General features: G+C 40.8%; 1 protein-coding gene across 2 annotated transcripts in view; it reads right to left on the reverse strand.

Moving 5' to 3' along the window:
- Positions 1–24,632, reverse strand: part of AK5 (adenylate kinase 5) — a 239,145-nt gene that overhangs the window by 91,638 nt on the left and 122,875 nt on the right. For both annotated transcript variants that reach the window (XM_046020688.1, XM_046020677.1), the window contains exons 7-8: positions 22,558–22,648; positions 13,928–14,004 (exon numbers count right to left, since the gene is read on the reverse strand). In XM_046020688.1, the coding sequence (XP_045876644.1) occupies positions 13,928–14,004; positions 22,558–22,648 (168 nt within the window). The remainder of the gene's footprint in view (positions 1–13,927; positions 14,005–22,557; positions 22,649–24,632) is intronic.

Consider the following 24,632-nt stretch of genomic DNA (forward strand, 5'->3'; position numbering starts at 1 on the left):
ATTATAATAAAGTAGACATTGTCTGTGTCCGAGGTTTCATCTACTAGAGGAGAAAGACACGTACACAGAAAGCCATAATCCATGTGACAAGAGTTATACTGAATAGCAGCAAGTGCTGTTCAAAGTTAGGGTAGTCTGCCCCAAACTTCTAGAATGTTATTGGAATCCCAAACACATTCTTTGTTTTTACTATTTTAGTCTTTTCTTGGGGTCCTTTAAAAACTAAGTGGTAATATTTTTCCTTAATGTGTTTTCTCTCTACATTCAAAAGAGGACATGAGAAATGTACAGTTAATAATCATGTCTGCAAAACTGCATCTACAGGGTTTTCCATTTGATAGAATGTCTTGATAGAAATGAGCTGTTTTGTCTTCGCATGATTGTCTTCGTTTTATAGATTTGCAGACTGAGGCTCAGAATAGTAAGCCGAGGTGCCAACATCACCAAGCCACGAAGTGGCAGAACCAGAACTCAGACACATTCAGGACTCCAAGCTTGGGGTCTTGACGTGCTGGAGCCACAGCCGTCATCCCAAATAAAAAGAGGGATTCCCTAGGAAAACTGATATATACGGATATACACTGTGACCCAACACCCTATAGAAAGAGGGAGATCATCAGTAAGTGGGTGATGGTAATACTGCTGCTTGGTAACCAACTCCAAAGACCAAAGGGCACCCTCATCCCATCGCTCACTCCCTGCCACTTGCATTGAAGTCTGTGTAAGCCTCTGCTTTCAGGTCGGGTTCTCAGCGTTTTGCACTCTCTCCCCACCCCTACTTCTGTAAATACGCCGTAATCCTGAGAAGCTTATTTGGTTTCCCATTAATGACAGTTTCCTGTTTTTGAGGCTCCGAGGCACATCAGGTGACAGGTCATACACAGTTCTTATTTCCATCCCTTTATCAGGCAGGGATACTATTGTGTTAGCACAAATATTTTCATTGTGCCTTCAAAACGATAAGGTATTCAAGATTACTCCAGCTAATAGGATGTCACAGGAGCTTGTGAGATTAATGACCAAACCTGTCTGACAAGAATAATAGGGTTTTTGAAAAGAGGAAAGCAATCGGTCTCTACCGATCAGCCTTTCATATGTTTTTACCTCGGGAGCATATTCTACTGCCTTAAAATGAGGAATTCTCTCAGTTCTCATTACCTTCTGCAAAGATTTGTCCCATAGTCCTGTGACAGGGCATGCTAGATGTGCATAGTGATGAGGCATTTACTTTACATCTTCCGAGTGTGGAAATCCATTGAACTCCGGCCCAAATTGGCAACCTACACGATATAATATTGCTGTTGAATATTTAATGTCTACACTGAAAATATGAAGGACATCCTCGACTCTGTCAAGGGTCAAGAATAGTGGAAATATATTCTGATTAACTTATGACATTTACAAATGGGACTAGTCTTTCTTCTTCCAGAATCAATTAGCTCCAACTCCCCATGGCCCATGAAGACAGCCAGGGAGAACCGGCGGCCTCAACCCACAGCAGGTATTTCTGTGTCGGTGCTTGGGAAAAGCTAGACTTACAACTTTCTGACCTTGGTCCCTCTCCAATGTCTCTGCTTTTATTATTTCAGTGGCCACCAATAGTTTTTGCTACCAAGAACAAGTACTTACTGCAGAGCTGAGAAGGAAAACTGGCCATTCTTTTTTTCCAGCTTCAGCTGGGCCTTGCAGGACTTGCCACAAAAGGCTGATCTGAGCATTAGAACAGGACTCAGCATGGCGGCTACAAGTTAATAAGAGCCCAAATTATGAAAACGGCCTTGTTTCTCAACTATACTGGTTTGGGAATGCCAGTGTTTGAATCAGCCTTACAAATACAAACCAACACATGCTTTGGCTCAATGTAGTTGTTCTTGATTTAGAAGGTAAATATCACTATGGAAATTCAGTTACACACACACACACACACACACACACACACCTCTGTTAATCTGTTCTGGCTGGGGAATATGGCATTATGATTTTACTCATTAAGTCTATTTTGATTCTGACGGTGTCCCTATCACAGGAGAGTAGGCACAGAACAATTACTTCATAGGGTCCTCCTTTCTGAGAAGGAAAGAAAGAAAAGGATGGTTTACTGTGCCAGGCATCTTTCCATAGATTCTCATTTAATCCATTCTTTTAAAGATTTTATTTATTATTTTAGAGAGAGAGAGTGAGTGGGGAGAGGAGTAGAAGGGGAGGTAGAGGGAAAGGGAAAGAATCTCAAACAGAAAATGAAGCCAGGGCTCGATCCCATGACCCAGAGATCATGACCTGAGTGGAAATCAAGAGTTGAACCTTTAACCAACTAAGCCACCCAGGTGCCCCTTGTTTAATATAAATAGCCTGTAAGGAATTACGTCCATTTTTATAGGTGAAGAAACTCAGACTTGAAGAGATTAAATAACTTGGACCTCTATACGTGCGACATTGGCTCTAAACCAGGTCTGTCTGCCTCCACAGTCTATGTTTTTTTCATAACGCTTGCACATAGGAGACCATCAAGGACTGACAGGAGACAGTCTATAATGAAATACAAGATTAAATATAATCAAGTACTAAGACGGAGGGGTATAAGCCTCAAGTGCTCCTGCTGTTCAGTGGGACAGGCAAGAAATGAATGTTTACTTTTATTATTAGTGAAGAGCTCAAGGAAGGAAGAGGAGGATTTGAAATCCTTGCAGGATTGCCAGGATTGCTGGATAAAATATTCTTTTTAATAAAAGAGTTAGCTCATATTTGTGACATAGTGTTATATTTTTAAAGAAGTCAAAGGTACTGCCAGTTCTTCTGGACTTTGCCCCCTGACTGTCCTCTGCCCACTTTCCTTCTTGTCCTGGGCCCCCCAGGGCTGATGCTGTGCTCTCTCTGTTTGCAGTACATATTGGGTGCAACTCCAACTCTCTGTGCCCCATAGGAGTTCCACAGCACTCTGTATCATTAGCGTCTAGAAGAGTGTCTAGCACCAATGTGGTACCCAATAAACATTTGCTTAATGAATGGAAAGAAAAAAAGGGGAGAAGGATAGATCGGTCAAGATAAATTTCTAGGCACTAACATCAGATGGACCTCCTGACTGCTTGCCAGTCCCGCTGTTGTTTCCTTAGTTCTCTCTCCACTGGTAACCTACAAGGCAACCCTCTACTTGCTTCAAATCTCAGCATCGCTCAACAGATGGCTCTGCCTCTGCAAGACGTCTGACAGGAACATATTAACTTCCCACATTACACACCTGACCTCAGAACCCAGTCCTCCTGCATTCAGAGGAATCTTCTGTCTTGTATATTTTCCTTCTCCCTAACGAGTGGATCCTTCCTGTGAGCTTTTAAATATGCTCAGTTGACTTCCATTACAAACTAACAAAGAACAACTTCCCCAACAGTGCTTTGTAAGGTCAACAGTTTCCTCCACGTTTCTATATACAATGGCCATTTTCCATTCTCCCTCTTGATCGTCTCATCAACATTTGACCCTCTCTGCTTCTTGAAGTACTGTTTTGTTTCGTTTTTGGAACACTGCATTCTGCTGATTTTCCTCCCATCTCTCTAACAGCTCCTTTGACGTCTTTTTCCTGCCCCCCATCTTCTTCTCTACCTGGTCCTTAAATGTCCTCATTGCTCAGTGGTACACCCTCTTCTCCAGTCTGTTCTCTGTAAGTATCCTTTCCATATGCAGCTTCACATTCTACCTATATTCAGAAGCTCACAAATAATCTATTTCCAGCCCAGATCTTTCCTCTGAGCACCAGATTTGTATATTCAATTGTTCACTTGAATTCCCTACTTGGATACATTAAGGCATTTTGAACTCACATGTCTAAAATTACACTCATGCTCTTTCCTTTCAGAACTGGTGTTTTCTTAGTGTTCTTTCTCAGCGAATGCCACTACCATCTACCCAGCTGTACAAGTTAGAAACCCAAGCATTTTTTCCAAAGTTCACTCCCTGTTGGCTTCCATATCCATTTTAGTATGAAGCTCTGTTGATTTTGCCTCACAAGTACCTCTCAAATAAATCCCTTTCTGTCCGTTTCTTCCACCACTCCAGTGCAAGGTACTACCTGTCCTCTCTTTTCAGCACCACTGAATCCTCCCTAGACCCAAGCTTGCCTTCTTTCAATGTGTTCTTCACATTGCAGCAAGAGCAATCTTTTTTAATTTTTTTAAAAGATTATTTATTTATTTATTTTACAGAGAGAGAGAGAGAGAGAGCATACAAGTAGGGGGAGTGACAGGCAGAGGGAGAAGCAGGCTCCCCACTGAGCAGGGAGCCCGATGCAGGGCTTGATGCCATTACCTGAGATCATGACCCAAGCCAAAAGCAGACCCTTCACCAACTGAGCCACCCAGGCACCCCAAGAGCAATTAAAAAAAAAACCAACAAACCAGAAATGTAATTATGTTAAGTCCTGCTCCCCCATATAGTCCTGCCATAAACAAAACAACTCTTCAAGGCTTCCCATGGGTCTTAGAATCAAGTCAAAACACGTAACTGCTCTACAAAGACCACTCTCCAGGCTCCTCTCATATCACAGACCATAATGAGGGGGGGAGACAAAAAAAAATGAGGCCAGAGACATGGCATAAGCCAAGGGATCCAAAAATTTTAAGAAAGCAGAAAGTGTCATCAGTGTGTTGGACTCCATACATTGTAAATGACCTACTGACTTGGAAGTAATGAGATGATTTTTGATAGTCTCTTAGAGAAACAGGGTAGGCAGAAGCTGGTTTCCAGGGTAAATTGGGAGGTAAAGTCATGGAGCAGAGGAACTGACTGCTTTTACCCAGTTTGGTTTTGAAGGAAAGTGGAGAAAAAAGACAGTCTCCCACTTGGACTTCCCATGACACTTGGTGTTTTTGACCGCTCCTTTCTTTAAAGTAGAGATGTTGGGTTGTTAGACAGAGAAAAAGAAAGATACTTTGAGGATGAGAGCCTTGAGAAAGATGGAGCCATACCCGTTAATGGACCAAGGTCCTAGAGAGGTGGAAGGGGTGGGATCAAGCACTTGGGTAGACAGTGAGCCTGGACCCACTCGGTTGTTCAGTGCATATCCATTAAGGATTGTTACGTCTTCTTGAATCCTGATGCCTCTCTTGTTATATAATGCTCTTCTTTATCCCTGATAAATTTCTTTGGTCTTAAGTTTGCTCTGTCTGAAATTAATATAGCTTCTCTTGTTTTGTTTTGGTTAGGGGTAGCATGGTATATTTTTCTCCATCTGTTTATATGACTTTACAATTGTCTTTATAGTTAAGTAGGTTTCTTGTAGACAACATGTATTTGGGTCTCATTTTTTGAACCACTCTGAAAATCCCTGTCTTTTACTTGGTATTTTTAGATTGCTGACCTTTCTGTTTATTTGTTCTTTTATTTTTTTTTAGTAATCTTTACACCCAATGTGGGGCTTGAGCTCCTGATCCCAAGATAAAGAGTTGCATGTTTTTCTGACTGAGACAACCAGGCGTCCCGTGATCACTGACATTTAAAGTGTTTGTTGATATAGTTGGATTAATATCTCCACATTTGTTACTGTTTTCTATTTATCACCCATTTTCTTTGTTTCTATTTTTGGCTTCCAATCCTTTTCTGCCTTCATGGCTTTAACTGAGCTTTAAATCATTTAATTGAGGTTTTAAATGATTCTATTTTCTCTCCTTTCTTAGAATATCAATTATACTTCTTTTTAAACTTTTTAGTGGCTGCCCTAGAGTTTGCAATATACATTTAAAAGATCCCAAGTCCACTTTCAAATAAGTGGACAGTGAGAATGGCTTATAATAACAAAATATTCTTAATTCTTCCTGCCATGCCTTGTATCATTGCTGTCATTCATTTCACTTACACATAAGCATGCATAATTGAATACATCATTGCTATTATTATTTTGAACAAACTATTATCTGTTAGATCAACTGAGAATAAGAAAAATAAGTTTTCATTTCACCTTCATTTATTCATTCTCTAATAGTTTTCCTTTCTTTATTATGTAGATGCTAATTCCTAATCTAAATCACTTCCCTTCCCTTTAGAGAACTTCTTTTTTTTTTTTTCTTAAAAGATATTTTTTTTCAATTCCTTTGTAAAAACATTGGTCACCATTTAACATACAGTGGCAACAAAATGCACTCAATTCACATGCATCAACAGGTCAATAAATCATGATACACAGACAATATGAATTTTAAACGAACAGTACTAAAGTAGCTCATGTTGTATTTAACTATAGTTATGGTGCTTCCAATAAAGAAATAGCTAAAACGAGAAATAAGATTCCAGTTTCAATCTGAAATAAGGTTATTTGTGACAAGTACCATGAAACTATGGTTTTATGAAGTCATTCTCTTAAAGGGAACCATTTTTTAGAAATCACTTTGTGCAAAGCACCAGTACTCATGTAGAATAAGATCTTGAAAAGATGTGTACCTTACGTAAGGACAAAAGGGCTCCATTTTTTGAACGTTAATTATCTGAATGATTCAAATATTTACTATGACCCCAAATTAAAATATCTTTCAACATGAAGATTATATATGCTATGTTTTGACACCTTATATAATTCTTCAGACATTCAGCTAAACTGAAAGCTTCTGTAGGACTGGATTATTTTCAAGAGCAAAAAGTGAAAATCAATAATCGAAGCCCTTTCTAAACTCACAGGCAAGATTTCTGGATATGGGATTTAATTAATAAGAAGAAAATTTAAGCACCACAACAAAATAGCTTTTAGAAAACAGAAAGGACTGGCAATATACAAGTTAGGAACAAATGCACTTAGACGTTAAGAAAAAGTTGTTTAAATTAGCACTCTACCCCTATCAGCTAAAATAATTTAAAAAATTCTTTTTGGTGTGTATGTAGTACTATGTGGAAGATAAAGACCAAGAATCTGTTTAAGAAGTTAAGTTCTGTAATTCTAATTTGATCAAATGAGACTACTGTATTATTTGTACATGGTAAGAATGTTATATATTTATTTTCATATTATAATTTATTTTCTTCTTTTCTCTCAAAAATCTATGATTAAAGGATAGCTCTAAGCTATTTTGAAGTGCACAGAGGGTAATTTATGACAAATTGCCTTGTGGGGGAAAAACAGCCCTTCTCAAAATAAGAGGTCAATAAATAAATTTTAAACTAAGGGAACTGTAAATCCATCACTTAAGAAGTTTTCCTTCTTTTGCATCTATTTAGCAACAAATAGTTACCTTAATTTCAGTTTTTCTCCTCCATGATGAGTTTACTCTTACAAGTAAGAGTAATTTTTTAGCATTTATATAAGAGACCAAATGCTAACAAACTTTAAGGGCTCATAAAATTTATGACTCATATATAGTAGAGAACTTCTTTTAACATTTCTTGCAAGACAGGTCTACTGGCAACAAACTCCCTCAATTTTTCCCTTCACACACTAAGTATTTCACTCTACTCTCTTTCTTTCTTGCATATTTTCTGAGAAGTTGAATGCCTTTCTTATCTTTGCTTCTCTATAAGTAAGGTATATTTTTTCTCATGCTTTTTTCAAGATTTTTATCTTTTTTTGCAGTTTGAATATATTTGTATATTTCATCTTTTGTAATTATCTCATAGTTCTTGAATGTTCTGGGTTTTTGTTTGTTTGTTTTTGTTTTGTTTTCTGTCTTCTATCTCTGTAACTTTCGGTTTGGGAAGTTTTTATTGTGATATCCTCAAGTTCAGATATTTCTTCCTCAGCTATGTCCAGCTTACTAATGAGCCTATCAAAGGTATTTTTCATTTCTGTTATAGTGTTTTTGATCTCTGGCATTTCTTTTTGGCATTTCTTAGGATTTCCATCTCTCTGCTTACATTACTTTGCATATTATCCATTCTTGTATGTTGTCTGCTTTTTCCACTTAAGCCCTCAGCATGTTCATCATATTTTTTAGAAAAAAATCCTGTTCTGACAAGTCCAGTAACCTGCCATTTATTACTCTTGTTCTCATGCTTTTCAAATGTGTTTCTGTCTTCTAGTATGCCTTGTAATTTTTTGTTGAAAGGTGGTCATGATGTACTACATAAAAGAAACTGAAATATATAAACTTTTAGTAATGTAGTGGTAAGGTGAGGGGGCAAAGGAAACATTCTATGAAATACACAGAGTCCTATGATCAGGTCTCAGTCTTTCGGTGAGCCCCTGGACTATGAACTTCACCAGTGTATCTTAGGTTTCCCCCCCTTTTAGGTGGGACAGGATAGTTAGGGTGTGGGGGCCAGAGTTAGGTATTTTTGTTCTCCCAGGTAGGGTAGGTTCTGATAAAATCCCAGCAAGTTAGGTTCTAATAAAATAGTTTCTCCTGGGAGCAGGACTTATTAAGAATAGAGGGCTCTGGTGTATTTTAAAATGGTTCCTTTCCCTCCTTTCCCCCTTGCCAGAAGCACTAAATGATTTTTCTCTGATATTGACTCTGAGGACCTGGTAGAGCTCCTGGAGATAAAACTCACGAAAGTGTGGGGACCCCTATGTTTGGCTCCGCCTGGGGTTTTTAACTCTTACACCAGCCCACACTGAGCCTCCCATAATTTGTCAATTACAGTTAGGTTTTCCTACCCTGGCATTGGTCCTGGTGAGGTTCTTGCTTGTGGGTTTCTACTCTTTTGATTTTTTTTTGACTCTGCCTGTCTGTCTCTCCAATTTTTGGTACAATGGTTTGTCTTGTGACCTCACGAGTCTCTGAGAGATCTAAGAACTGTTGAATTTTCAGTCTGTTCAGCTTTTTATGTGTTAGGAAACACGGATTACGATTATGTTCCTACATGCCAGAATGAAAAGCAGAAGTGCTCAATTAGCATTCCCTTAGCTGAGGACGTGGGGGTCTGTCAGACACAGAAAGGTAGTGATGTCTGAAAAGCTCAGTCCAACCTGGGTTTGGGGGAGGGGAAAGAAGGGTGTACATTTATGGAGCATTTGTTCCATACAAGGTCCCCTACCCTGTGTACCTCTCCCAGTAGTACTTCTAAGTGAGGTTATCACCACCATTTTCTAGAAGAGGAAACCCAGGATCAGGAGAGTTATTAGCGTGAGTTAACAAGTTATCAAAAATTACATATTCAGAAGAAGAACTGAAGTTATTTTATGACTTTTAAAAATGGACTGTTATTGGGGATATGCTGCACGTCAGGCTGTGTGGAAGGCATTGACACTAGAACAGAACACAATCCCTGCAATGCCAGAGAATATTACAACATAGGGTATCATGGGCCCCCCGAGAAGGTGAACTGAACATGTAACAAGATAAAGGCTTCCTTGAGAAGAAGCATGGCCTTGACGGTGCATGAGTGTGGTTATCTGGGATAGGCATGATATGGTTGAGGAGGCTTCCACATGGAGGAAATGGACTGTGTAAATCACAAGCCACTTGGGAGAATTGAAGATGTCTTAATGTAGCTGGAGCACAAACAGTGTTTAAGAAGCAGGATCCCATGATTGGCTTTGCTTTTCAGCAGACCATTATGAGGGGTGAGGAGGCTGGGGCAGGGAGACGGGTGATCTGTGATCCCAGGGTGGAAGGCCAAGGGTGCCAACCAGGGCTGTGGCAGTGGCACCAGAGTGGAAGGATTGATTTCTGTGCAGGAGAACTGACTGGCTTCTTGACCAAACTGATGTAGGGTGGGAGAGAAAGAAAGGAGACTATGAAGACATCTTGTCTCTGGCTTGAGCAGCTGGCAGGCTGGAGGTATCATTAACAGAAATAGGGAAAACAGAAGGACAAGCAGATTTTGTGGGGGAGGATGGGGATTTTGGTTCTGGACGTGTTGGGTTTGAGAGGCACATGGGAAATCCAAGCAGTGCTGTTTAGCAGGCAGACATACGCAATGGGAACTCACCTGGGTGCCCTGAGCAGAGTGGATCGTGGCTGTGGTTGAGCTTTTTAAAGGAGAACATGTTCAGTGAGGATTGAAGGGGTCCCAGATGCCGGGAAACATTCACATTTAAAGAAGGGACCAGCAGAGAGCAGCTTAGCAAGGACACCAAGAACCAGTGGACTGACAAGTAGGAGGAGTGCCGAGAGAGTGAACACAGAGTAGGGCAAGAAATATGTGGCTGAGGCTGACTCAGTGCTCACCAAATTCATCCCTGCATTCCTGGATGTCTAAGCAAGCTCCTTTTGCCAGCCTCCCTGTGTGTGGGGAGGGCCAGGGACTGTGGCTGCCTACCAAATGTGGAAGGATATAACACGCAATTAAGAGCAGGTCCATCTTCCAAAAGATCCATGACCCCTTTTGGAGGTTCATATAGAGGAACCTCTGGAAGGCAAGTGCTCAGATTTGGAGTTTTATTTGTTACTACGGCAGACCCCCACCTGTCTGTGCTGGTCCTGGCTCTGGAGTCAGATGGCTGTGTCTGAATTCTGTCTTTACCTCTTGCCAGCTGTGTAACTTTGAATGAACTGCTTAATTTCTCTGTATCTCAGTTTCCTTATTGGAAAGGATTATAACAATAATATATTATTATATATAATAATATGTATGATTACTTTATAATTATAATATAATTATAAAGTAATCATGTATAAATATAAAAAATTTATTTTATATTATATGAAATATATAATTAAAATTTATATCACAAATATAATAGTATAAAGCAATAAAATTTATATTATAAATAAAATAATTATATATAATATAATATAATAAAATGATATGATAATAATAGAATAAATTACAAAATAAATTTTAAGTAAAATATGTTTTAATGAACTATAACAATATTATAATAATATCTATTTCCTATAATTGAGGATAAAATGAGGTAATGAATGTGCAGTATTTAGAGCAGAATAAATAATTTAGAGAGGCGAGAGTCTAAGGGAGAGGAGAATATCAAGAATGGGAGGCTGGGAGGATGGTTTACAACTGGGGTCAGCAAACTACAGCCTGCAGGTCAAATCCACCACACTGCCTGTTTGGGTACAGCCTTTCGGTTTAAAATGGGTTTTATGTTTTTAAATAGTTGAGATAAATCCCATGAGAACTATGTGGGTTTCAAGTTTCAGTATCAATACATAAAGCGTTACTGGCACCCAGCCGTATGCCTCTGTTTCCATAGGGTTATGGCTGCCTTTGCTCAACAATCCCTACATAGGCCTACGGCTCACACAGCCTAAGGTATTTACCACACAACACTTTATGGTACAGTTCTGGGGAATAAAATGCAGCAGAGGTCCAAAAAGATAACTGAGAAGTGCTAAGTGGAATTGGCAATAGATCATCAGCGACCCGGACAGAGGCTTTACTGTGAACGGTAAAAGGAAAAACTAGATTTTGGTGCCAAGCCGATCAAAGTCTGTCTCCTGACTCCCTAGCTCACTAGCTGGGTTGTCTTGGGAGGCGTCTTAACTTCCATGAGCTTCTGTGTCCTCTGCTGTAAACTGGGGATACATGGAGCTACCTTCTTGAGTTTTTGGAAGGATTAGCAGTAATGCACGTACACCATAACACACAGTGTTTGGCTTATAACGGGTGCTCGAGAAATGCAAGCTCTTGCCTTTTTTTACTCTGCTGTCACCAAAATTGCTGTTCCTTTATAGGTAATGCCTTTTGACTTTTGGTATTTTATTTTGTCTTCGGTGTTCTAAATTTCACATTATATGCCAAGTCCCTGCCAGGTCGTCCCTCTTTAATGAGGCCATCCTATTTAATACTATCCTGACCCCAGCACTCCTAATCCTCTTACCTTATTCTACGTTTCCTTTTCTCATAGGACTCACCACTTCTGACATCTAGAGAATTTACTCATTTATCACGTTGATTATTTAGTATCTGTCTTCTCCACTAGAATGTAAACTTCTTGCGCATTTTTTACAATTACACATTTCAAGTACCTACACAGTATCTGGCATACAGTAGGGGCTCAATTAGTGTTTGTTAAATGACTAATTGAAAAAAAAGAATAGGGAAGAGTTTTGTTTTCATTGTTTTTATCCTGCTCAGAACTGGATGTGCTCCTTCAATCTGGGGACTTGTGTTGTTTCTCATCTCTGCAAAATTCTCAACTATTATCTGTTAAAATAAAAAAACAAATCAAAGAATAAATAAAAGGGAGCCTCTGCTCCATCCCTTCTCTATTTCCTCCTGGAACTCTTTTTCGAGTATGTTGGCCCAATCAATCTATCCTCAGTGACTCCTGAATTGTTTCTTACATTTGACAACTGTTTAGCTTTCTGGTTTATTCTAAGGCGATTTCCTCAGTTCTGTCATTTAGTTTCTTCAGCTGTGTCTAGTCTGCTATTCCAACTGTTAATGGAATTTTTATTTCAATGACAGTATTTTTTGTGCCTAGAATTTCTATTTCTTTCCTTTTCCTTCTTGCCTCTTCCTTCCCATTCTTTTCTGTACTTGTTTCATGGTTTATCTTCCTTTTATCTTCTTGAATATTTTAAGTATTTCTATATTGGAATTTCTTTCAGACTTTCTTGTTCGCTCTAGTTCTTGGGGTGTGAAACCTTCCATTTTTTGAATCAGCTGGTTATCCGGTAATGGTCCATGTCTTTATGCAGCCTGTAATTTTGGATCATGAGCTCCCCTTCAGTAGTGATGTTTGGAATTTGCCTCTCCTAGGGTCTTGGGAATGAGCAACTGAAAAGGCTCCTAAAATCTATCACTGAGTGGCCTATCCTTGGAGGCTGAGTTAGGAGGCAGTATGGCGCAGATGTGAGGAAATGTGCCCTAAGTTCACTTCCCCACTGTGAAACTATTTTTAACTGTGGGCAAATTACTCTTTGAGTCTTTATTTTCTTATCTATAAAATAAAGATAATAATTCCTATTTCCTAGAGCTGTTGTAAGGGATTAGTGAGAGAATAAAACTAAGGAACTTGGCACAATGCTCGGTATGTATTAAGTGTTAATAAATGCTAAAAATATTATAAATACACAGTACCTATTATATCACTTGTCAATATTTTCTCTTTGCTATTTAATATAAAAGAAAGAACCTAGTGCTCATGAAAATGGATTCTTTGTTTTTTTAAATGATTTTATTATTTATTTGAGAGAGCGAGAGAGAGTGAGAGCGCATGCATGAGAGAGAGCACCAGCGGGGTAGAGGGGCAGAGGGAGAGGAAGAAGAAGACTGAGTGCATAGCCCTACATGGGACCATCGCAGGACCCCATAGAATGACCTGAGCTGAAGGCAGATGCTTAACCAACTGAGCCACCAAGATGTCCCTTGAAAATATCTTCTGAATATGAATATGAAATGCATAGCCAGCCATTACATTTGGACACTCGTTAGATCTATCTGCTTTATTCGTGGCATATATACGTTGAAGATGGGGGGAAAAGCCCTCATGCTCACTCGACTTTCAGCCATCGAAGAGGAGTACTGATGAGCAGTAGAAGGAAGTTTCAGACATTACCCTCTTTTTAAACAAAAAGCCTAATTAGAGAGTTAGATCATTTTCCAACTATTTTGGATTATTAAAATACAGCAGGAGGGAGAGTTCTTCCGCTGAGAGGAAAATGACCCAGATAAATTTCTCTGGTTTTATTAAAATAGAAAATATATTTGACTTCTTGGCTGTGTTGTTGTTGGTCATTAGTCCTTTTCAAAGGTTAGAAATAGAAAAGCAGAATCCAGAGCCTGTAGCTAGTACTCAGTAAATACTGTTAGTTCCTGATTGGAAAGGGATCGAGGAGACAGGCAAATTCTTGCACGAGAGAACCTCACATAACCTCACTTCCTTCTCATGTAACTCAAACCACAAATCTTTCCTTAATTAATTGCTGTTTTGACACTATGGGGAAGGGGAGGGGGGCTGAAGTTGTAGGTTAGTATGATTTATCATGGAATATGCTGTTACCTGTAAACACCTCAAAAGTGATTTATAATCCTAATTTTCATAAAACACAAAGTTTAAAATTAAAAACATCTCAATAGAGAGATATTTTTAGACTTCAGTTACCTGATCTTCATAGTCAGAGCCTGTATCAATGGTCTCTCCAGTGTCCAACATCATTGAAGGATCAAGGTCACTCGAACCTAAGAGGAAAGAAAAGAAGACCTGATGAAGGCTGTGCATAGTTCTATAGAAAACTATCTCCCACTAGGTTTCCGTATCTTCTTATGGTTACATTAAATTCACAAACATTTTTAGACTCTTCTCCTCTGCTGGGCACCATGTTTGGGCTCCTAGATAGAAAATATAGATATTCTAGACACTGTTTCCTGGCTTAAGAAGAAGACAGTCCCGTGGAGGAGACTGATTTGTCAACAGCAAGGTTCAGAAACCAAAATGAAGACCTTCTAAGTTGGGGCACCTGGGTGGCTCAGTGCGTTAAAGCCTCTGCCTTTGGCACAGGTCATGATCTCAGGGTCCTGGGATCGAGCCCCACATTGGGCTCTCTGCTCAGTGGACAGCCTGCTTCCCTGCTCTCTCTCTCTCTCTCTCTCTGCCTGCCTCTCTGGCTACTCTGTCAAATAATTAAACAAAATCTTAAAAAAAAAAATAGAGCTTCTAATTCCAACTAGAAGTGGAGGTGATGATGGAAGTAAGAACTAATCACAAGGAATAAATCTATGAGCCTGAATTTTGAGGGTGAGTAAGGATGGTCCAGCAGGGGAAGCAGTTTTGGGGTGTGTAGCAGTAAAGGAGATAGAGCGAACACCATGAGCAAATTGTGGAGTGGGAGAAGAGCAAGGAAGTTCCAGAAATAAGTGGGGCTGAGTTTGTTCCTTCCATGAAAACCTGACAAGTTTTTCCTCCAGGCTTTGGGTCACCTTAGTCTCTGATGATGAAAAACGTCAGGTTAACTGAAGTTATTAATAGGGAGTTTTCCCCCATCCTAGGTACTACAGGTTACATTAATTTGCTTACCCATTAATCCTCATGGCTCAAACTTAAACTGGTAATTTTCATAATGGGGCTCCTGAAGCACAACTGATTTATCATCCTCTTTAATGACTCTTTCCCCCCAGGAAATACATATCCCCTAACTAGCCAGAAAGACAGAATTCAGTGCTGCCCATAAAATGCTGTATGTCCTTGTGAAGAAACAAACCACTCCACATTTCACTGTAGACCTGTCCTTGCAAATAATTCTTGGTCAGAAGACACACTGACTCATGTTTAATGAACATTTGAAACGTCAAGCATCTCACATGGCTTTTCAGATAGAGAGCTCTCCCAGAGACGCCACTTTCATCCTTTCTTCCAAAGAGAGTTTCAAGGTTTGTCCTCACACAGTCTTTTCTCATCTCTTCTCCTGTTATTTTTTTTCCCGCTCCTGATTACCCCCACTGTTTATCAAATCAACTAAGGACTTGCCCATTGTCATACTGTCTAAGTACTAAGCAGTCACAACCTTGTTTTTGTGTATCTTTGCCCTTTTTTTTTAAGGACAATAAGATTTTTCAGAGTGGAGGGGCGCCTGGGTGACTCAGCTGGTTAAGCCACTGCCTTCTGCTCAGGTGTCCCGGGGGTCAAGTCCCGGAGTCCCGGGACTGAGTCCTGCATCGGGCTCCCACCTCTGCCGGGAGTCTGCTCCTCCCTCTGACTTTCTCTCTTCTCATGCTCTCTCTCACTCTCTCTCAAATAAATAAATAAAATCTTAAAAGAAAAGATTTTTCAGAGAAAAGATACTTGACCCATCAAAGAATTTTGGAGAAGTGAGTAACTGTGGGGTTGCCAGAGGCGGTCAGAGCACAGTGTGGGTGATGCCATCACATCGTGAGAGCAGCCCTTGCCAAGTCCATTGCTGATAAGGTGGTTGCCAGAAAGGAGTGGGCAAGACAACGCACCATATGCTATTAACAAAGTGAGACTAGAGCGGTCATATGGAAACTCTAATTTTATGTCTAATTCTACAAAGTAGTGCCATTATATGTAATTCTTCTATCTTTATGCTTTTGCTATATTTTAAATAAGAAATTTTATAAGGTGTATCTGAGAGCCAAAATATTTGATTGTCTTGAAGCCCATTTTGGATCAGTTTGCCCTTATGTATTGTGGGGCAGTCAAGATGTCAGAAGTAAACATGCATTTTTCCATTATAGAATCATGGGAAGTTTTAGGATCAGTATTTCATAGAATACCACCACCCCCCCACCCCCAATTTTAGAAAAGAAGAAGATGAGCTTTTCAGAAGTCAAATAACTTGGCCTAGGTCCTACAGAAAGTGAGATCAAAGACAGAAGTCATAGCTCCCAACATATCTTGCCTACTCCGAAGTTTCAGCAGGGGCGGTCCAAACAGCTTTACGAATATGATCGCTCTCACAGTACCCTATGGGACGGGACTTGGTGGAGTCTGCCGTCTCTTCCACATTCTCAGAAAATGAGTAACAGTGGATGGCTGGTGATGAGGCAAGTCACCACGTGGCTGTGAACATGGGAGAACCAGAATTGCAATCAAGGAGTTCCACTCCACTCTGGGACAACTGATGCTCCTTTCTGAGTGGCTGATATAGACAGCATCACCGTCTATATCAATAAAAGCTTTTATTGTTTCCATAATATGGATATTACCCACCACGGACTCATAGGAGTGGTGATAGGTACTTGGAGTCAAACGATACCCTCGTCTCCACTGTATTTGGAGTGATTCATGTGAAATGAGCAATGTGATCTGAACACAAAGGCCTATTAAACATATAGCCTCTTTTCCTGTGTCCTACTTATTTTATTTAATTAGAAACTGTTCTTTCAGTTGTTTTAAAAAAGTACAAATTTTGAAGAGCTCTTAAACAACCTGGTTAACAGATAATTACATGTTAATATTTAAACTGGAACAAGAGTGTTAGAAAACTATCTCCAGCAATGGTTGAATGAAGAGATCTTTGTTTAAGGGGGAAAAAAACCTTTTAAAAAAAAAACTTGTGCTTACAAAGAAGAGACTGGCTTTCCTAATAAAATGCTTTCAGCAGAAATTTTATTGTATCATTAAGGGATGGAATTTCTTGACACATTGTTGCTCCTGGCAACAATACTAATAAATCATAGGAAGCACTAGACAATGGCTGTCATTATCGGCTCAGATAGTGACTGAATAGCTTTCATGTTCTTTTAGCATTGGTTGCTCGGTTTGCTGAAAATGGGACCTTTAATAATAGTCTAATGTTTGACATACAGAAGAAGGAGGTAAATGTAGATATATGTACACATTTTTGCCTTCTTTCATTGAACCATTTAATGCATAAAACACCTGCAATGATCTCATAATTCAAAAGGGACAGCAAAATTAGGGCATTTTGTGAAAGTGATAGCTTTCACTTCCCCCTATTTTGAATTTCTCGACTTCTTTCAGATTTCAAAATATTCTTTCTGTAGATACAGAGCTGAAATAGAATCCCGCAGGGAGCACACAGCGTCACCCATTTCGGATGTAGGATCATCTTCGGAAAGATTATTTTCAGGTTGTCTCCCTAAATTTAAGAGGGAAGATGATACAAATTGGCCTAAGAGGTACTGGAAAGCTAACCATATTGCCTTCTGGGACAATGTCACAGACTTTTCTCCTTCTCATGGATCTTTACTCTGAAGTTTAAGGAAGGTGCTCCTCCCGCTTGAGTCCCAAATCGAGGGGCACTCCTGCAAGGCAGAGCTTCTTGGGCTGTGAAGGGGACCTATAGATAAAGCCCCTCTAACATCATCGGTGCCCCCCACCCGCCGTCCCCAAGGCAGGCTTTCTCTTGTCCTGTCTCTTCGGCTCCACTGTAAGCAGCTTTAGGTGGCGTTGTATTTCATCTAAATTTAATTTAGATCTCTAAATTTAAGAACAAAACTTAGAAATTCTATGCATTTGATACATACATACATGCTGGATGACTGAAAAAAGAATAAAAGGACACAGACATCTTGCTTTTGCAGTTCTTGATCTTCTCCATTCACTCCACAAACCTGAAATTCTTCTGCGTGCCTCAGGCGTCAGGCACGGAGAGCCCAGCTCTTATTCCAACAGGCATGGAAATTGTTACGGAAGTTTGCATTAGAATTCCTTTGAAGAGCACTGCATTTCTTTGAAAAAATATCTGGAAGGTATTTGGGACTAGAAGGTGAGCTCCTCAAAGGATCTGGAGTTGGAACTGTTTGGGGCAAGCCGGCAGGAGTGATTTTCCAGTTACTCCATGACAGGGGAGGGGGAGGAAGGAAAAGAGAGAGGTCAAAGAGACCAGAAGAGAGGAGGAGAGGCTATGAGTCCACATACTCAGACAAGTGGCCCGGCTGAGGTGACCAGCTGGGTGAAAGGGGGCTTCTGTGGTATCTCTAATGAGATTCACACTGCGTATCAAACACACATACACATACGCGCGCACACACACACACACACATTTTCCATCTTCATAAAGTCTTGCACTCTAATAACGGAAATAGATTTTTAACAAACAGTCCTATACCGGATTATATGATCACAAGTGTGATAAACACCCTGAAGGAAAAATAAGGGAACTGTGCTGAAGTCTAATCTAGTCTGGGAGGGAGGCTGAGAATGCCTCCTGAGGAAAATCACGTTTAAACTAAGATATGAAATAGGATCTTGCCGGCTGAAGGAGGGTCTAGGGGGTGAGAGAGTAGAGAGGATGCACACGGGGGCAGGGATACCAAGTAACTCGTGCAAATGGCCAGAGGCAGGAAGGTGCCTGGGACGTTCTTGGAGCTGGAGGAAGCTGGTTGGGGTTTTGGGAGTAGGGGGAGGCAATGCCGGGGCAGGAGGAGGACCACTGCAGCAAAGCTAAGAGTATTTCTGTCATGGTAAGGACACTGGGGCTCAGCCTGCAGGGAGTCATTGAAGGTTTTGCTTTGTTTCGTTTTGTTGGGGAGGCAGGGTAGTCAGAGCTGCTTTGGACGAGGAGCCCATGACAGCAACAGGATTCCGAATGGATGGGAGAGGCTAGGGATGAGGTAAGAGACCAGGGATGAGGTCAAAGGCTGGCTAAGAATAACAAAGCCCTGACAAGTCAGTGGGGATAAAGAACAGGGACTGCACTCCCACGGTGTTCCAGAGGAATGATGATTGGCATGGGCCGTGAGGATAGGGACATTTTTGCCTGGCTCCCTTAAGAGAGAAAAACTGCATGACCTCACTGATAGGGTGGGGTCTAAAAACAAATTCACTGAAGCAGAGAGGAGAGCAATGGTTGTCAAGGCATGGGGGTGGGGGAAACCGGAAGATGCTGGCCAAAGGATACAAAGTTGCATTACGTGGGATGAGCAATTCTAGGGATGTAATGTACAGCCTGATGACTATAGTTAATAACATTGTCTTAAGTACTGGAAATTTGGGGCACCTGGGTGGCTCAGTCGTTAAGCATTGGCCTTCAGCTCAGGTCATTATCCCAGGGTCCTGGGATCAAGCCCCGCATTGGGCTTCCTGCTTGGCGGGAAGCCTGCGTCTCCCTCTGCCCACTACCCATGCTTGTATTCCCTCTTTCTCTGTCAAATAAATAAATAAAATCTAAAAAAAAAAAAAAAAGTACCGGAAATTTGCTAAGAGAATATATTTCTGGTGCTCTCGTTAAATACAGAAAAATGGTGACTGGATGAAGAGAAGATATACTACTTATCTTAACTTTAGTAGTCATTTCGCTATGTATATGCATGCCAGATCATCATGATCAAATTTTTTTAAAGATTATTTATTTATTTGACAGAGATCACAAGTAGGCAGAGAGGCAGGCAGAGAGAGAGGAGGAAGTAGGCTCCCTGCTGAGCAGAGAGCCCGGTGTGGGGTTCGATCCCAGGACCCTGAGATCATGACCTGAGCCGAAGGCAGAGGCTTAACCCACTGAGCCACTCAGGCGCCCCCATGACCAATTTTTATTTAAAAAATTTGAAAGAAGAATGGAAAGCCATGAAGTGATGTGGGAGCTGTAGGGTGGCTGAGATTCTGCAGAGAGGGACCAGATAGAAGGGAAAAGTTGAGGGACAAAACCTGGGGGCTAGCAATTCACAGAGCAGGGGCCACGGACCTGGCTTGTTTGACTGGGTGAGTGAGCAGCATTTACAAGCCTGAGGATTTCACCTACAGATGCAGGCTCTATTTTCTGTTGAAACAGAGAAAGATCCAGCAACCATTGGCCCGTTCCTTAATGGCAACCATAACATGGGGCTTCCAAGGGGCTGCCTCCTGTAGGGGCAGCACCACGTGTTTCTGGTTTACCATAGTCCCCCCTTCTCACTTCCTCAACCAAGAGCTGTTATAGATAGACCAGGCTTATTTTAAGGCTGGGACAGAACTCCGCTTTCAGGCTTCTGAGGCGTGGAGGGGAGCTTGTGGGAGCTGAGATTGTGAGCCGACTCTGCTCTTCAAAAGTCTGGAGATATAGAGAGGAAAGACGAGTTCCCCGGAAACCTCCGCTACGGGGCAGGTGCTGAGCACACTGAGGATACCGCACCTGCCCACACGCAGTTTGCCCACGAGCTTGGAGGCTAGCGCTGCTGCGTGGCTACAGGATAAGGCCGCCTTGGAGAAATGCCATTAAGGAGCCACGAAGTAGAGGGTCAAGTGTTCTAAAGAAGGCAGCTTTAAGGATATGGAGAAAAAGGAACCCTCCCACTGTCGGTGGGAATGGAAACGGCCGCAGTCACTGTGGAAAACAGCATGGAGGTTTCTCAAAGAATTGAAAATAGAACTACCATATCATCCAGTAATTCCTCTACTGAGTATTTACCCAAAGAATACAAAAACACTGGGCGCCTGGGTGGCTCAGTCGTTGAGCCTTCGACTCAGGTCATGATCCCAGGATCCTGGGATTGAGCCCCGCATCGGCTCCCTGCTCATTGGGAAGCCTGCTTCTCCCTCTCTCACTCCCCCTGCTTGTGTTCGCTCTCTCGCTGTGTCTCTCTCTCTGTCAAATAAACGAATGGGAGGTTTAAAAAAAAAAGTCTGTTTAAAAAAAAAAAAGATGTGGTTTATATGTACAATGGAATATATACAGCCATAAAAAGGGAATGAAATCTTGCCATTTGCAACAACATGGATGGATCTGGAGGGTATAATGCTGACTGAAATGAGTCGGTTAGAGAAAGACAAATACCATACGATTTCACTCACATGTGGAATTTAAGAAAGAAAACAAATGAACAAAAGAAAAAAAGAGAGACAAACCAAGAAACAGACCCTTAACCGTAGAGAACAAACTGAAGGTAACCAGACGGGAGGTGGGTGGGGGATGGGTGAAAGAGATGAAGGGGATTAAGAATACACTTATCATGATGAGCACTGAGTCATGCATGGAATTACTGAATCCCTTTATTGTACACTGATACTAATATCACACTGTATATGTTAACTATACTGGAATTAACATTTTTTAAAAATTAGAAAAAAATACAAGGGGGAGCTTAAATCAGCTCCTCTACTCCACTGTGTGGGCAAACTGAGGACACCTAACAATTAGATATTTGTTGGTAGACGTCTGAGTAAATGTTCTAAATAAAAGATTGACCTACAACGCCCAGGTGTCATAGCATTTTCCGGAGCAGCAGGACTCTGGTTTATATGATCACACAAGCTTCTCAGTATTCCTTCTTTCCCAGCTGTAGGCCATCTTATTGTAACTATCACTGGACAACCAGGCAGGTGAGTGTACATTATTATCTGTTCACGGTGGGGCTGCCCAGAAAGACTACATCCTTGCCTTTCTTTTTATTCTGCCTTTCTTTGAAGCTACTCTTAGGGTGCTTCAAATCAAATATGGTTGAACATTTTAAGTGTTTAATCTTTTTCCTTACAGTCCAGAGCTCTTTTGGTCTTTACCCACTGACGCCATTACTGAGAAGAAAGGTCAGGACTGGGATGAAGGTTTGAGAGTCAGCCGCATGCAGCTGATAGCTGAGATCACGAGGAACAATGAGTTGAACAGAGTCAGACAGTCAAAGAGAGTGAGAAAAGGGTCAAGGACAGAACTGTGAGTACTGCCTACAGAAGGGAGTGTGATAGCCCCGCACTGCCACAACGTCCAACTTCTAGGTGTGTGCGCTTAGGAAGGGAAGGCACAGAGCCAACATGGGAGCTGTGGGTTGGGATAGGAGTAGCTCTCTGACAGAAGGGGAGGCTTTTCCCAAGGGGGTGAGGCAGAGACAAATAGAGTTAAGGAGTCCTGGAGGAACTGTAACTTTTAATTGTTGCACAAAGAATGGGCTAGATTCGGTTTTTTCAATTATAGTAACAGACGTCCTATGTTACACTGGGACTGCCTGCTAATTTACATGTGCAATGACTGGAGGAAAAACATTAACTATGGGGTGCCCGGGTGGCTCAGTCCTGGGATCGAGCCCCACATTGGGCTCTCTGCTCAACAGGGAGCCTGCTTCCTCCTCTCTCTCTCTGCCTGCCTCTCTGCCTACTTGTGATATCTGTCTGTCAAAAAAAAAAAAAAAAAAAAAAAAAAAACCATTAACTATAAGGGCCAGATGGAGAGTCCTTCTTTTCTATTTTGTTTTGTACCTTTATTTTTAAACCAGAAAGTATAAAGCTCTGAGGATAGTGTCATCCTTAAAGCCTTACAGCAGATTGCTGTGCTTCGATATTACAAAGCTCCAGACACTTGGCAGGTGGTCAGGCCATACGGTGGCCCGAAGGACACAGTGACTTACCTGCCGCAGCTTCTTTGTTTGGAAATAACTTGCTGTCAACTGCCATGCTGATGTCATAGAACACCTCATCCTCGTCTCGGTCAGCGTCAAACTGGGCACAGTCGGGACAGACAGGGAACAAGAGAAGACACAAATTAGTTCATTCCCAAATAGAATGGGCAGGCATCACAGCACTGTGTCTCTAATGAAGCAGGTCAACAGGAACTGAATTAAAGCCCTTGAGTCATAAGCAGAGTTTTTCAGCTTTTTCATGAGAGAGTTTTTCAGCTGAGACCACATATCAGACGGAGAAGGGTATCGGGAGTAAGGGTACAGTCACTCACTTATGCTTAAGAAAAATGTGTAGAGGGGCACCTGGGTGACTCAGAGGGTTAAAGCCTCTGCCTTCGGCTCAGGTCATGATCCCAGGGTCCTGGGATCGAGCCCCGCATCGGGCTCTCTCCTTGGTGGGGAGCCCGCTTCCTCCTCTCTCTCTCTGCCTGCCTCTCTGCCTACTTGTGATCTCTCTCTGTCAAATAAATTAAAAAAAAAAAATCTTTAAGAAAAATGTGTAGAGTTTTCTTAATATGTAAAGTAAGTGTTGGAAAAAATGATAATTGAGATTGACCTTGTGCTTCCTAGCTCTTAGGGTTTAATGAAAAGAACCATGAAAATATGGGGGAAAATATGGGGGGACATCTTCCATGTACTGCTAAAAAACGAAAGAGCCCTCAAACCAAGTTTTAGTTACGATTCTAGATGCTATAGATACTATACAATAGATGCAGTCCGTAGACACTATAGGCTTAGATGTAATAAAAATTACAGATGTAAACATCTTACCATTTCTTTAAATTTTACAAAAATTTAAATATTTAAAAATGTGGTTTTATTTATGAGTCCTCTATGTCCCAAGTTGGGCAGTGTCTTTTTAAATACATGCATATCTCTTCAGTCTTTAAAAACTAAAGCTTTGCTGAATTAAAATCAACATACAATAAGCCACATATATTTAAAGTGTACAAATTGGTAAGTTTTGACATCTATGTCTGTATACCTGTGAAATCACCATAAAAATAAAAACAGCAAACATAACTATCACCCTCAAAAGTGTCCTTGTGCCCTTTGGAAATGAATTCCTTCCTCTTGCCCCCCCTACCTGGTAATCATTGATCCTACATTTCTCTAACTATAGATTATTTTGCATCCTCTAGAATTTCATGTAAAAGGATTTAAACAGCATGCTATCTTTTTTATCTGCATTCGTTCACTCAGTCCAGTTATTCTGAGATTCATCAATATACATCCATCATTTGTCCCTTTTCATTGCTGAATAGTATTTTACTATATGGATACACTGTTAATCTCATCCTGGATATCTTCAGCTCGGACATTATAGTTTTCATCTCTAGATGTTTGGCTTGCATCTTTAAAAAAATCTATGTCTCTAAGGTTTTGAATATCTTAAATACAATTATAACTTTTTAAAAAAGATTTTATTTATTTATTTGACAGAGAGATCACAAGTAGGCAGAGAGGCAGGCAGAGAGAGGGGGAAGCAGACTCCCTGCTGAGCAGAGAGCCCAATGTGGGGCTCCATCCCAGGACCCTGAGATCAGGACCTGAGCCAAAGGCAGGGGCTTAACCCACTGAGCCACCCAGGTGCCCCTACAATTATAACTTTTAACATCTGTGGCTAATTCTAACATCTGGTATTTCTTTGCATGTTTGGTAGTTTTTATTGGATGCCAGGCATCATCATTTTGACTGTGTTGGGTGTTAGATATTTTTGTATTCCTATAAATATTCTTGAGCTTTGTTCTGGAATGCAGTTTAGTTACTTGGAAACAACTTGATCCTTTCAGATTTTGGTTTTAAGACTTGTTGGGCTGACCAAAAAATTGCTGATATACAAATTCAGTAAAGTTGCAGGATACAATAGCTACGTGTAGAAATCTGTTGCATTTGTATACACCAATAATGAAGCAGCAGAAAGAGAATCAAGGAATTGATCCCATTTACCATTGCATCAAGAGCCATAAGATACCTAGGAATAAACGTAACCAAAGAGGTAAAAGATCTGTACTCTGAAAACC

The sequence above is a fragment of the Meles meles genome, chromosome 1, assembly GCF_922984935.1.
Source record: "Meles meles chromosome 1, mMelMel3.1 paternal haplotype, whole genome shotgun sequence".
In the NCBI taxonomy this organism is placed as follows: Eukaryota; Metazoa; Chordata; class Mammalia; order Carnivora; family Mustelidae; genus Meles; species Meles meles.